Source organism: Lissotriton vulgaris, chromosome 7 (assembly GCF_964263255.1).
Source record: "Lissotriton vulgaris chromosome 7, aLisVul1.2, whole genome shotgun sequence".
Taxonomy (NCBI): domain Eukaryota; kingdom Metazoa; phylum Chordata; class Amphibia; order Caudata; family Salamandridae; genus Lissotriton; species Lissotriton vulgaris.
In genome coordinates, this window is record NC_141695.1 from 1,198,986,885 (window position 1) to 1,199,003,029 (window position 16,145).

Here is a 16,145-nt window from a genome sequence, read left to right on the forward strand (position 1 = left end):
CGTTGGTTTGTGGTTGGAGAAAAATAGTATCTCCTTTGTTAGTAAGGGTTTCTCCCTGTTGTCAGGTACCGCTTTCTTACCCTTTATACTAGGTAGTCCATTAAGAAGAATAGTATTCGGAGTTCTGAAAATATAAAAATGGTAAGTTTTGTTGAGGGCATAGAGTATGTATGCATGCAAATGTGCCCCATTACTTCAAAATGTTACTTCTCAATTGTTTCATTTTTTTTGTTTTTTTATTTACTTTCCTTGGTTTTTCTAATCACTTTTCATTTTTTACCCTGTACTCCGCGGTTTCCTTCACCCTTTCTCCTTTTTGGCTTGTTGGGATTAGTTACCCTGTTGTGAACCACCAATTTCAATTTTTTCCTTCCCCTGACTTTTATTTTGCTTTCATCTTACTCCAGCTTGTCTACTTTGTTTTTTTAATTTTTTTATTGCAATGCCAAATTTTAAATGCATACATATAATATAGATTTCAGATGCGGTAAATGAAACTCCAATTATTCCTACAGAGGTTGACATCCATTTCCTAACAAAAAATTCCTTACATATACACAGGGGATACAAGATAACTAATGAAATAAAAAGTAAAAAGCAGAACAACATTCATTTCATATTATTCCTTCATGTGCTTGATCATTGGACCCCATATTGATAATCCTAGTTTCTGTTTCTGTGCCCCCTTGAGAGCATATAGGCTATGTTCAAGAATAAAAATAACAAAGAATCTAGCTCTCCAGATTTCAAAGGTTGGGACCTCTTTTTGAAGCCATAAGGAGGCTATACAAAGATGGGCTACTGACACTGCTATGAAAATTAGATGTCTGAAATCAAACGCCGATTGTCTTTCCCTTAAATCCCCCCCGTACTCATTAACATAACAGACAGAGAAATATTAATTTTAACTCCCGTAATTTCCGAGAGAAACTTCTCAATATGGTCCAGGCGTTGAGTCAATTTCCTACATGTAAAAAAAATATGAAAGTATCAGCCTTATCTACCCCATATCTAAAACATTTCCCATCATTGAGCCCCCCCCTTTCAACATCTTCGCCGGGGTATGGTATAAATCAAAAATGTTTTTAAAATGTTGTGTTCTGAAATTGGCTGATATTAAAGTTTTCCCTGCCATAACAATTGATTGTTCTATATATTTTTCCTGCCCTCCCATTCTATTCCTCCATCTTATGTTTTGGGTTTCCAAATCATTTCTCTGCGTATTCAATAGGCACCTATAAATCCCACCAATGCGGTGTTTCCGTCTAACAGCCTCAACTAATAAGCATGGCTCTATTATCCTTTGTTTTTTCAACAGGAAGTCCCTCATCTGAAGAAATTTAAAGAATTCCGTTTGGCGGAGTTTAAATTCATCGGCTAACATCTGAAAGGAGAGCAGATCTCCATCCTTATATAATTTACCTATAGATGTAACTCCCTTGTCCTTTGTTTTTGTTTTCGGCTTTCCTTTTTTGTTTTTCTTATCCTGAAAATGATCTGCACCCAACTCGTTTCCTCTACGCTCGTCTCTCTTTTTTCTCTCATTGATTTTTGTTTTCCTGATCCTTTCCTTCCCTGTTTTTCATATTTTTCGAATTGACATTTTGAATATTTTTTGGATTCTTTTTTTGAGAAGTGTTGAGCTGAGAAGTGACAAGTTAGAAGTGTTGTGTAGGTACTATGTATGAGGACACTTCTGATAGGTTAATCTAGTTATGGAGCAGCTGAGAGCTGTTCTTGGTGGGGAATACAGTTCTTCAGAGGGGTAGTGGGTAAAGCGTTCGGATTCTTCAGATGGTTCAAGTGGAGAGGGTCACTCTTCAAATGATATCCAGTGCTGCCAGTGTAGGTGGGGTTTACTTGATGCCCATTCAAGAGGTAAGAACGGGGATTATTGGATCTTTGTTGGAAAACTGGCTCAGATCCTTGGTGCACAGAGCCGGACTGGCCATAGCGGGCACCGGGCATTTCCCTGGTGGGCCGCCAGGGTTAGGAGTTGGTTTTGGGCCCCTGGGGGCCGATTTTGTTACAGGGCCGTTTTTACAGCATAGCTGCAATATCGGCAGCTGTAACATAATCGGCAGAAACCGCCCTGGTAAACAGCTCGGCCGCATCCCCAAACCCCTGGGGGGCTGGCCAAGCACTTTTCCAGGGCCGGTTTTGGGTCCCAGTCCGGCCCTGTTGGTGCATAAAAGGCTATGGTTGTAAATGATAGTCATTGGGAGTTAATTTAGACAATTGTTTCTGTTATGTGCATTTGTAAAGTGCACTTTCAACCTCAGGGGTATCCTGGTGCTGAGCAGGTGTCTGTGCCTAGCCCTGCCTATGGTAAGCTGGGTAATTGAAAAGCCCGGTCCTCAGCATCTTACAGGATTGAAGAAGAGAGGAGGAGGCTCTGATGTGGATGGGGGTCATGCCATGCTTTAGGAGTGACGTAAGGGAACGCCTGTACTCCTGATCTGGTTGTAACTATGCATGGGAAGTTTGCGAGTAGGAGTCCTGCAAAGTGGAGGTGTCTGGGTGGTTGGTGGACTGTTCAGGTAGGTGGGTCGTGAGTTTTATGGTGCCTTAAATGTGTGTGTGAGGTGTTTCAATTGAGCACATTTGTGTATCATGAGCCAGTGCATGTCCTTGATAAGTGTGCCTTGAGACATGTCCAAAGAGGGCATGAAAGAGCCTAAAGTGGATCATGTATTCGAAGCTGTTTGGGACAGGGGGCCCCAAAATACGCGAGGCGCAAGGCCTCCATAATACTTAAAATGTCCCTGCTTGTATATCACTTTGAGCCTATATGTCTGAACCATTGTGGCCTGCGCCCCTAAAGCATGCCTATCTGGAATCATATTCTTGATCTCCCTACGCCTGAGGATCACTTTCAGCTGCCATATCTGAATAAATCCTAAAATAGAAATCATTCTGCACAGAAAAACAACTTTTCTTTTATAACTTTTGCCAGCATCAATTCCTTAATTCTGTTGTCTGTTAAGTTAACCAGGATTGTGCGAGGATATTTGGGGGGGAGATTGGAAGGCAGGGACCCTGTGTACCAGCATAGTAGTCAATTCTGGAGAATGTTGTGGGAGGACAAATGATCTGATCCAAGACCCGACAAACGGAATGGGGCCTGCATTGTCCTCCTTTGTGGGAGGGAGCTGTTTGATGGCAGTCAGATGATCCGGTTTGGGCGTCAACCATTTTTTGCATGGTGGAAATGTTCTGGTATGAAGGTAACAGTGCATACGTGTGTGCAGATTCTTTTCTTTGCAGCTTGATGTATACCCCTCATTTTGGTACTTTCAGCCCTTTCTCTTAATATGATCACCAGCAGGATATTGGGGATAATTAGAGCTGTTAAAAATTGGTTGATATCCCATAAGCAGTATTTCGTGTACCTGCATGGCTATATACTCTAAATAGGGCGGCCGGGGCATATGGCAATTTTTGGCAAATATCCCACATCTGCCTAATTCTAAATAACTACATATGTATTTGAGCAGTGGGTTTGTGTTCCTGTTTACCCAAACAGTCTGGGGACAATGAGCTGGCCATGTTACTTAAATAATGGCTGCGCTATTTATTTTCTTCAGGGTATGCTGTCACGCTCATACGGAGCAACGGGGAGCTCCTCTACGTGACGGGAGCCCCACGATACCAACATGTGGGGAGAGTGGATGTGTTCCGGAGAGACCACGACAGTGGTGCTTGGAGAACCAGACAGCACTTGGTGGGGGATCAGGTGAGTCTTTCTAGGGCAAGAGTGGGTGTGTACCTCCTTGTGGCAACCCCCACATCGTAATGTGACATAAAAACAGAGGGAACCAAAGCACCCACTTGCTTATTAGTAGATTTGTCAACATATTTTAATAGCACACTCTACAAACCCCTATTGGCACAGACAATTGGCAAGTCATTCTATTGGACAGTCATCTGCCCTAGATTTGATGCATGGACCATTTCTGGTCCTCCACTTCAGAATAACTGCTATAGGAGTTTTAAGTCTTTCTCTTGTCATTCCTAGTGTGCACATCTCGCTGCTTCTTGTCATGCCATAGAACCCACCTGGTTAATGCTATTTAGTTTCCAGCACTTTCTTCGGCCTTAGGCAATGATTTAGCAGAGACAGTCTTAAATTTGCTTCTTCATCATCAAAACCTTTTTCAATTTTTTGCAAAAAAACATATAAGTAAACAATACATCAGTGAATCAAAACGCATTCGAAGATACAAGTAAAAACAAAATACATTTTAAAATAGCTTAAGATAAGAAAAATCAGTGACTCAAGTATACCTAGGATAAAATACTAAGAACTGGCCCTAAAGACTCTATCAAAAACCAGGATGCATAAAAACACAGTTTGGGTGTAAATAAAGGCTGTAAATATAAAAACGCACGTCCAATCTGTCTAAAATCCATAGTCAAAAGGAGGGGCCCAATATACATATGACGGAGAGAACCAAATCTGAGGCAGATAAGCACTACATGTTTATTATCACAAATGGATTCATTATCACATGTAAATAGAGGCAAATTAGATGTTGTATGCCAAACTCCAGGGGCGGTTCCTCCACTAAGGCGATGGAGCGTCGCCCCACTGCTCTGTGAGCAGATGAAAAAGGAAAATTAAAATGAAAATAATGCATAGTTATTATCATTTTATTTTTCTGTCCTTGCTCAGTTGGTTAGGGGCGGACTGACCTGTGTCAGAGGAACAGGGGGGGGGGGAGTGGTGGCATTCTCCTAAGTGTGCATGAATGTTTGGCCGGCCAAACAGTCATGCGCACTTTACATGTTCTCCACCTAGGCTACATAACAGCCTGGGTGGAGAACATGCCCAGCCCCCAGCCCCCATCTGAGCGCCGAACCATGAAGCGCAGGCCAGTCATGACTCTGCTAACAGCATCGTGATTGGCTAGGGGAGTATGAAAGCCTGGGTGCTTCCTGTTCCTGCTTCCTGACCTGGAGTCCTGGAAGTGGGCGGAGAGGACTGAGAGGCAGCGGCACACAGGTAAGTGTTTTTTTTTCATTCCATCTACTTCCCCGCAGCCACCCTCCCCCAGCGCTGTTTAAGTAGCAGCTGCTACTGTTGTTAAAGGCCCTGAACCTGAGTTAATGGCCTAAACCGCAGGTGGTGGTAGAACATTCCACCCAATGAGAGTATAAACCAACCATTAATTAACCTGAGCCATGCAGTTGTCTTCAACGGATCTCTTACTGATTCAAAGGTTATAATAATAATGATAAGACTGCCCGCATTAGCTTCAAAACAGTACAGTGTTTTCATGTGTAATACAAAAATCTCAGAGCGCTCGGTGTCATGTGACGATACATGTCTTGTGTTTTTCCCTGCATTCTGATCCATGTAGCTTTGATGCTTGGAAACGTGGACGGACCCAATTCTGCATATGTTTGTATTTGTGTATTTTTGTAAACCATGTGAAAAGCTCAGTTCCCAATTTATTACTACCTATGTAGTGATTACTTAAATCATTGATGTATTTCAATTAAATGTCAACAAGTGTAGCTTGCTGAACACTTCCTTATTTTCACTGGCGAAATATTTAAATTTTGGGGGGTGTGGCTACCGGCCGAACATGGAGGACTTGAGCTAAGACTGCTCTGTCCATCACCCTGAATATTAGCCTAATATCCTGAACTACCCGACTCCACGGAACCCCCACCTCCACACTGAAGCAGCGCGGCAAGTATGGAAGGAGCGTGGCCGAAATAGAAAGCTGACGGAGGCACTATGCTGAGATGCCGACCGTACATCATAGCGAGGCCGTAACTGGAGTGAAGCCGCAGCCAACAGTGAAGGGCGGAGCCGAGCGGACGGCCGAGGAGAGGGGCGGCTGCCGGGCTGCTCCCCGCTGAACACAGACTGTGACCTGCGGCGCCTACCGGCACGGGGTGTACGACCCCCCCCCACCCTCCCACAGGCCTACCGTTGAGCAGCGGAAAAAAGAACGGAGCGAATGCTCCTACTGGCAGAACCATCGGCTCGCACGCGTCGGGGAGGTGCGGCCTCTGCGCACTGAAAACGGAGCAGACGGAGTTAGACTGGCAGAGTTGCCCAGGGTGCTGAGACAGGAGGAAAAGCGCTGAAAAGCACTAAAATCAAAGGCACCTGCTGCTTGCTGAGAAAGAGCCCCTCCCCACCCATAGGCATTGAGCTCCCTGCGGGACAATATTAAAGTTTTCACAACCACCGCTGCAGGGCACAAAATGGCGCCGTGAGGCAAGGGAAGAATAACTAGGCCTCACGAAGGGAGACACCAGCCCGGGAAGGACGGAGAGCTACAACCCAGCGCGCAAGCACAGAGGGGCCATTAAATGAGCAGATGAGGGGGAGCTGACAGCGACATAAAAGTGCAGATAAGTGAAACGCACTACAGTGGTGGCGCGCCCCTGGAAGCCCCCGATAATGCACACCGGCCCCCCCCCCCCTGAAAGGTGGAACCTGAAACCGGCGTAACAGAGAAGACGGCGCCTAGACACACATTGTACAATGGGGAGAACGGCGTGGGGCATGTAGAGGCGCCCATTAACTGGGTAGTGGCTGATGCCTGACGAGAACATTCCTTTGGGCCTGCAGTGGCACACATGTAGACTCCCAGAGTTGCGAGAGAAGGATACGCAGCCAGCAGCACGAGAGGCCAACTCACCACATTAGGGAGCAATCTAGGCACAATGCAGTCTACCGGTTCTGAGGACCCCCTAGACTCATCCAATAATGAAGTGATACCACCAACAGGGATAGGTTCACAGGAAGCCAAATTGGACTTAATCCTGTCCAAAATCAGAGCCTCTAGAGAGGCACTGGAAACACGCATGGACGCAATGTCCACAGGGCTATCCCTGCTGAATGCTGACCATAACAAACTTGCTTAGAGAGTCACTGAGCATAAACTGGCACTCGATGACCTGATACCGCAGCAGACAGAACATTCCACGCGACTGGAGGAACTGGAGCGTCAGCTCAGAGGATTGCGGGACAGAGTGGATGACGCGGAAGGGCACTCACGCTGCAACAATGTCCGCATCCTGGGCATTCCGGAACGCAGCGAGGGGACGAACCCCACCCAGACTGGCTCAAGAATGTGGTGGCACCAACGGGTCTTACCCCACTCTACAGTGTGGAACGAGCACACAGGGTACCTCCACGGCCGCCCAGACCAGGAGCGCCCCCGCGCCCCCTGATTGCGCGCCTACTTCACTACAAGGATAGAGACACGATCCTCAAAGCTGCCAGAGAGAACGCCCCAGTGAAATACTAAAATAGGACAATATCACTGTACCCGGATTTCACCCCAGCAGTCCAGAAAGCTAGATCGACCTTCATGGGAGTGAAACGTACACTGCGGGATCGTAACCTAAAATACGCCCTCCTCTTCCCGGCACGACTAAAAATCATGCATGGACAAAAGACTTATTTTTTGACACCCCGGAGGAAGCGTCAGAATGAATGGAGATAATACTCACGCCAAACGCCTCGCAAGATCCCTTGACTGAGGCACTGGAAGATCGCCCCTCTCACCGGATGGAACTACACACGAACCAGGAGAGACACACACATGGCATGACCAACACAGACTCGACCCCGACTCCGACTGTGGAAGAGACAGTGGTGGAGGCAGAGCTCCTAACGACGACGTCTCCGGCAGCCCACGACGCCCAGGAACAGCCAGACATGGATCGCCAGTCTGGCACACGCATGGAAGTTTCGGACTCGGACACTAGCCTGCAATTATTTCTGCGTATCACGGCGCAAATAGCGAACAAATTATGAATGCCCGTGATGAAGATGCCGATTAGTAATGTATGTAAATGTATAATTTGACCATGAAGAGGTGGGCACACGTGATATAGGGTTCTTGGTGTTAACAGGGTGAAAGGTAGGAACTTTCAGTGGACAATTACCGGGTGAGCGTAACCGGACCCACCCCCCCTAGGCGAAGGCACTGTTACGTTTATTTGTTTTGCCCACATCATGACTAACACACCTGTTGTACTGGGTATAGCATCCACCATATATTCTCCTCACTATGACGACACCTAATACATATACGTTCTGCACCTGGAATGTGCGTGGAATGGGATCAGTGCACAAGCGGCACAGAATACTAGCACAATTGAACAGAAGAAAGATCACTGTAGCTTATCTGCAAGAAACCCATCTAAATGGGGCAGAAGGCTCCAAATTACACCATAAATGGAAGGGCCAATTATTTGCCACTACCTACTCAGCCTTCTCTAGAGGGGCTGCTATATGGATTAGAAATTCCGTCCCCTTTAAATTACTGGAGCAGTGGGTGGACAAGGAGGGACGATATATCTTTATACAAGGGATTTTAGATGGCACCCCTGTGGTACTGGGATGCGTCTATGCCCCCAACATGGACCAGATGAAGTTCCTTATCACTCTTAGCGGAGTGATATCAGATTGGTCGGAACATGATTGGATAATAGGCGGGGACTACAATGCGGTCCTTGATCTCTCCCTTGACAGGTCCCACCCCCAACTACACACAGCCGATAGTAGAAAGCAAGCATAGGCGCTAGCACACTGGGCAGAAAGCTGGGACATGTCTGATGCGTGGAGAATCAAACATGCAGACCATAGGGAGTATACATTCTACTCACCACCACACAAATTGCATACCAGAATAGATCGCTTTTTCTGTTCTAACACATTGCTGGGGTCCATTGATTCTGCTACACATATGGGAAAGACACTTTCCGGCCACAACCCAGTAGAACTAACAATGCAATAGGGAAGGGTACCAACCCCGATACCGACTTGGCGACTACCGCCGGGGGTACTCGAGGATCTGGTTTTAGGTCCACAATATCGGACACATTTACAAAGTTTTTTAACGAGAACGCAAACACAGCTAGCTCCAGACAAATAGAATGGGACGCCTTCAAGGTGACCATACGAGGGGCGGCAATGGGCACAAAAGTAGGCATCAGACGGACTGTGGTGGAGAAACTTACGGAGGTAGAGGACAGACTAGCAATGCTGGAAAGCGAGGCTGCGGGCACAAACGACCAACTTACACAACTCCAAGAGGCCCATATACAACATGCAGAGTTACTTGAGGAGTTAAGGGTAATTGACTAGAGGGAAAAAAATGTCTAGACAACACACTCAAGCCGACAGGTCGGGCCATTGCTAGCACGAATGGTACGAAATGCACCTATGTGCACCCCTATAGTAGAGGTTAACAATCAGTATAGGAAGACGATATGGACACAATTAGATGTCCATACCACCTTTGAAGACTATTACACGCAACTATATGGCCCACATCCATCGATGACGGCCATGACTTTCGAGTCCTTTATGGCAGACTTACCCATCCCACAGCTTACGACTGCGCAACGAGATGATCTAGCGCAACCCATTACGACCGCAGAAATTAGACAGGCAATTAAAGCATTGCCATAGAATAAAACCCCTGGGACTGACGGCCTACCGGACAAATTCTATGTAGTATATATTGACTTACTAGCCCCGCAAATGAATCTCCTATATCGAGAATCGATGGAGTCCAGTGCCCTACCACCCACGACCTACAGGCACTGATAGTCTCCCTTTTAAAACCTGGTAGGGACGGTTTACAGCTGGCGAATTACAGACCGCTGTCGCTACCAAATACGGATTACAAAATTCTTAGCAAGATATTAGCGGCAAGACTGAACCAATACATCCCAGAGCTCATACATGCGGACCAATGTGGCTTCGTGCCCGGTCGAAGTACGGCGCTTAATCTAAGGAGACTGAGTCAGATAATGTTACACGAGGATGCAAGGAGTAAAACAGAGGGATGTATCTCTCTGGACTTAAAGCAGGCATTTGACTCCTTGAGATGGGACTATATGTTTGCAGCTCTGGCGAGATTTGGCATACCGCCTGAATATCTGGCATGGGTGAATCTCTTATATCTACGCTCGACGGCGCGTGTCCGCACTAATCCATACTAATATTATAAAGAGATAGCCCAAACCTTTGAGGCGGGTAATCCCAGGAACCACAGAACCAATCACAACACCCAAGACAGCGTTGGAAAGGGCAGTTGCATCAGAAGGACATAGGCTATGCAGACGCCCAATATATATATTTAAAAGGTAAAAGAACCTTGCCAGCAAAGTAGTCCCTTGTGGGTGTGTCTGCGTTGTACTGTGGGCGTGTGCTGGGGGCGTGACAAACGCTGGGGGCGTGTGGTACGTTCCGCCCTTCATGTCATGTCTCATATTGTGTGCTAATCCCACTATGCTCCCTTTAAATACCCCTGCACCCCATAATCATAACCCACCCTTACTCCTTAAAATACCCCAACTCCCTTAAACACTAACCCATCTTAACCCTATAATATACCCTGTACCCCAAACCCCAAACCTATCCCTTAACCCTAAAAATACCACTGTACCCCAAAACCCAAACCTAGCCCTGAACCCTATAAATACCCCTGTACCTCAAAACCCAAACCTACCCCTGAACCCTAAAAATACCCCTGTACCCTAAAACCCAAACCTAGCCCTGAACCCTAAAAATACCACTGTACCCCAAAACCCAAACCTACCCCTGAACCCTAAAATACCCCTGTACCCCAAAACCCAAACCTACCCTTGAGCCCTAAAAATATCCCTGTACCCCCAAACCTAGCCCTGAACCCTAAAAATAAGCCTGTACCCCAAAACCCAAACCTACCCATGAACCCTAAAATAACCCTGTACCCCAAAACCCAAACATAGCCCTGAACCCTACAAATACCCCTATACCCCAAAACCCAAACCTAGCCCTGAACCCTTAAAATACCCCTGTACCCCAAAACCCAAACCTACCCCTGAACCCTAAAAACACCCCTGTACCCCTGTACCCCAAAGCCCATACCTATCTCTAAACCCTAAAACTACCCCTGTACCCCATAACCCCAAACTATATCTGAACCCTTAAAATACCCAAACACCCCAAAACATATACCTCAGTACCCCAAAACATATACCCCTATACCCATACTTACCTTATCTAAACATAAACAAAAACATGCTTTTACCATTCATGCATTTACAATGAATTTCGTTGTAAATGTATGCGTGGTAAAAGCATATAAAATGTAATGCCATGCGTTATAATGGCATTGCGGAGTCATGATACTTTCGTAATGAAAGTATGCAGAGTGATGTTATGCGGAAAGAAAGTTGCGGAATAATTGGTGTTTACCCTCCCCTGGTAAGTACATTGGGGGTACACCCATTTGAAAAATTCACAGGTCACTCTCATTGATGGACAGCACCGACATACACTTTTAGACACACCTCCCGCCACAAGTTCTAGAATTGCGAACTTTAGAGCTGGGAAGCTACGTTCGAATCTCGGCATCAGCTCAACATCCTGTGATTCCAGGCAAACCGCTTTGTCTTCCCCTGCCTACCACAAATGAATGTGTTCTTCTGTAATGTAAATTGTGCTCATGCCATGTTGTCGAGTTCGCGCTATATAATATTGCAAGGAAAAATAAAGTAGTGCACTGTGAATCGGAGCGTTTCACAGGCCTGTCACAGATAAGAAATGCTATCAAAACGAAATCCTACAAAACAATATGCTAGTGGCCGGCAGCAATTCATACCGATAGTATATATATATATATATATATATATATATATATATATATATATATATATATATATATATATATATATATATAACCTACTGGCGGTCGCCAGTAGGTAGTTATAGTTAGGATTATTTTCAATACGAAATCTCAACATTCTATTGTGAATAACTTTAGCGCTGGTTGAGGAATCTGCCTGAAAATTTCCTCAAATTTGCCTCGTGGCGCCCCGGTCCTTCCCTGGAAGTTTGGGGGGATTTGTCAAGGAGGGGCCGAGATAAAAGGGGGGTCCCAAAACGTGTTTTCCCCATGTTAATTTCCATAGGGCGGTCGACCTCACTTTTAGCCCGAATGGCTGAATGGATTTCCACCAAACTTGGCAAAATTGTAGGGACTGGTAGCCCGATGTGCCTTTGCTATGTCTCAAGATATGTGCTCCAGTGGATTTTGAGTAATTTAGGTTCAAAAAAATATATACATCTATAAGCGCTCCCCGGTACGCGCACTGGGGCGCTAACCAGCGCGCTACGCGAGTTCGCGAGCGGAAAGCTGATTGGCTCTCGGGTGTCTGTCAACATTCCAAACAGTTCGGAGCGGCCGCCATCTTGTGTCTCGGTAGGATCGAGACACAAGAGGTGGCAAAAACAAAGGGGGAAATGACCATAAGGGGGCAGAGTAGATCCCCCTTGACCCCCTAGGTTTGATGTGGGGGCTATAAAAGGGCCCCGCGGGTCAAAAAAAATAATTTTTTTTTTGATTTGCGCGGGGGGAGTGCCAGGTACGCGCACAGCGGAGCGTACCGGGAAGCGTTCCATGGGGAAAAAAGAATGATAGAGTTTTTAAAAAATGTAGCCTTTTTTATAAATTGGAGGTAGTTCTAAAAAGAACTGTTTTTTTTCTTCTTTTTGTTGTTTTATATTTTTTTAATGTTTTTTGAACATTTTGTACTTTTTTTGGCTTTTATGAACTATTTTATATTTTTTTTGTTACTTTTATGGGGAGAAACAAAAAACAGGGAATTGAAAATGGCTCAACTGGAGCAAAAAAAAAATCAGGAAAAAATTAGGGTTTTTTGGGGCAATTGTGGTTGTCACCAGCAAGGAGGATGAGCTTTATGCTCTGTTCACCATAGGAGATGGTCTTACCACAAAAAATACATGTGATCCTGAATTCACCAAACCGTGGTTGTATGCAAGGGATCGTCTCCCTTGTCTCTGGTCCCGAAAGAGTGGGTTGCTTTCTTTTGGAGGTACTGGTTGAAGATTGGGGAGGGGTACTGGCCAGTTCTCTCACCTCTGCGGCAGCATAGTTGTACGGATGCTTGCGCTGCATGTGCCTAATCATGTTATTGTTACCAAATGAATATTTTTTGTTAGGGTTCCCCCTTGAAAGTTCAATGCCACAGATTTGGCAAGTCACCTTGGGCGCATTGACTTTCTTCTTGCCCTCTGGGATAGAAAAAAACTCCCATGCAATGTGCTGCCTTGGCCTGTATGGGGTATTGTCTTCTGGCAGCCACCTTCTCCCCTCCTTCTCCTCCTCCTCCTCCTCCTCCTCCTCTTTTTCTTGACCACCAATGTGATGTTGTGGTGGTCCTCTTGGTGGTGGTGGTGGTGGTGCAGATGCTCCAGCTGCTGCGGCTACTGTAGCCATTTTAAAGTACAAAATATTTCTCTTATATCTCCAAACAGGTCTTCCTCAGTCATAGGACAAAGTCAGAATAAGGAAAAAAGGTGGGAGCTCTCATCATTTGGAAAAAAAACTGTCCTGAAGCAATGAAAAGTGTTATTTTCAGGTCACATGACCCGGGCTTTCATAATTTGGAAACCAAAACTGTTCTGCACCAATAAAAAGTGTTATTTTCAGGTCACATGACCCGGGCGCGTCGCGTAAGCGCGTCAGATGCTTACGTTGCGCGATCATATTCGCTCGAGTACTTCCGGGTGAGCTTACGCCGTGCGTATCACGCGTACGCGGCTACGCGATACGTCACGATGTTTTCGTTCGCGGGAATAGTGCTAACGGGACACTCACCGGTACGCGACCCGGGGCGCTCCAGAAAACTGCGCTTTCCAGTGTGCACACCGGGGCGCGCACCGGGAGCGCACCAGGGCAAAAATAAAAAATAAAAAAATTAAAAAATATTATATAAATATACAATATAGGATTCATTATAAAAAATATTACATTTCATAGGTTTGAGGCCTTATATATAGTTAGGAATTAGCATTTAAAAAACCTATGAAATTCACTGAAAAAACCATAGGTTTCACACCAGTTATAGTTAGGAATTAGCATTTAAAAAACCTTTTAAATTCACTGAAAACACCATAGGTTTCACACCAGTTATAGTTAGCTGGAAATTTTACTGACATAAAACCATAGAAATTCCAACGTTATAGTTAGTTGTACTCACTATAACTAGCGCGCTTGCAATGCACTGCTGATGACGTCACATATTACATCACTCATGACATCGTCAGTGACATCACTCATGACATCACTTATGACACCATCCTTGTGACAGAGTGACAGACCTCCTTTTAGTGTAATGTAACCCTTGAAATAGATATTTAAAAATAGAAACTAACATTTTCAAAAAAATGGAGATACCCATACCAGTTACAACAACCAATTCAGTAATTCCACCATCTATATACACATCCACTCATTTACCAACTGTTCTATATAGTCACTCATACATATACTCACTCATCATATGTAGTGATACATCTATACATCCTGTTATACACCGACAGTCATCCAAAAGTTACTCACAAACATACTCACACATGCAAATAAATTATTGAACATCCATTTATTTGCATATAAAACTATACACACACTACCTCTTTACGTCTAAGGAAACTTACACATACTTACTCTCTTAAACAATCATTTATATAAACATATACTTATTTAAACAGGAACTCTTACAATCTCTTACTCTCACATATACTCACTTATATACATCAAAACTCACATACACTAGAATAAAATATATGTTGTTACTAAAAAACACAATAGTGAGACAGTCATTCACTCACTAACACACACATATACCCACTCATCCACCCATACAGTCCTGCACATATGCTGTCTTCAAAACACATACAAACAGTGAGTCAGTCACCAACCCATGCAGCTACTTATACACAAAGTGAAACACTGATACATATATTTCAATATTTAAAAGTTACTCGCTAATATATGTATTCAATATAATACACTTAATAAAGCAGTTAACCAATCATTTTTTTTAAAAAAACATCCATTTACACACTTATTTAACCATTTATTCTTCCATCAACCTTTACAAATACAAATATTAAACATATTAATTTTAAAGAAAGACACACATTCACTGGCTGGTGTCATCAGTGATGTCATGAGTGATGTCAGTGACGATGTCATGAGTGATGTAATATGTGACGTCATCAGCAGTGCATTGCAGGCGCGCTTGTTATAGTGAGTCCAACTAACTATAGCGTTGGAATTTCTATGGTTTTATGTCAGTAAAATTTCCAGCTAACTATAACTGGCGTGAAACCTATGGTTTTTTCAGTGAATATATATATATATATATATATATATTTATCCATATCCATACTAATATTATAAAGAGAACCACAGCGCCAATCACAACACCCAATACAGCATTGGAAGGACAGTTTCAGCAGATGGACATAGGCTATACAGCTGCCCACCATATACATTAGAAGGGTAAAAGAACCTTAGGGGCAAAGTAGTCCCTTGTGGGCGTGGGCGTTCAGTTCGGGTCGTTGTGCTGGGGGCGTGTGCATACAGCGATGTGCGCAGTATGCATACACAGCGATGGGCGCGGCATTCCGAAAAATAAAGCGTTCACAATACTCCCTTGTGGGTGTGTGCGTTGTGCTGGGGGCGTGGCCATACAGCGATGGGCGCGGCATTCGTGGAAAATGGGGCGCGGCAATCCTGGAAAACAAGCGTTCACAGTACTCCGTTGTGGGCGTGTGCGTTGAGCTGGGGGCGTGTAAAATAAGCGTTCACAGTACTCCGTTGTGGGTGTGTGCGTTGTACTGGGGGCGTGTGCATACAGCGATGGGCGCGCCTCAAACCAAGCTGTATTCCACCGCTTGCGCCAAAAGTCCTGGGGGGGGACTACCGTTACAATACCACTGGGTGGTGCTTTTGGCAATTTGCGGTGCGTTCGCCGTTGACGCCATGCGGGTCGTCTAACTGGCAAGACAGCGGGCAAACACGTTCCCGGCTCACACATTTTGCAGTGGCCTCAACTACAGCGGACAAACACGCTCGTGGCTGGAGCCGCGACACACCTTAACATATTACTCCGGTGCTCAGGCAGGGGCTGAGGTGAGTCAGCGTACCAGCGGGGATACAAAAAATTCAACAGACTGCTCTTTCACACACGCGCAGTGTCGCACGCACACTGTCACGTAATGAACTCTCAGCATAAAGGACTTAACACCAGACGCACAACATCGACCAGGACACTGTGGGGGACTGTCACACCAATGGACTCCACAG

At 45.1% G+C, this 16,145-nt stretch overlaps 1 protein-coding gene across 1 annotated transcript in view; it reads left to right on the forward strand.

Moving 5' to 3' along the window:
• LOC147703163 (integrin alpha-X-like) overlaps positions 1-16,145 on the forward strand; it is a 278,416-nt gene that overhangs the window by 161,577 nt on the left and 100,694 nt on the right. Inside the window, exon 12 of the mRNA XM_086931704.1 lies at positions 3,588-3,736. Within this exon, the coding sequence (XP_086787830.1) occupies positions 3,588-3,736 (149 nt within the window). The remainder of the gene's footprint in view (positions 1-3,587; positions 3,737-16,145) is intronic.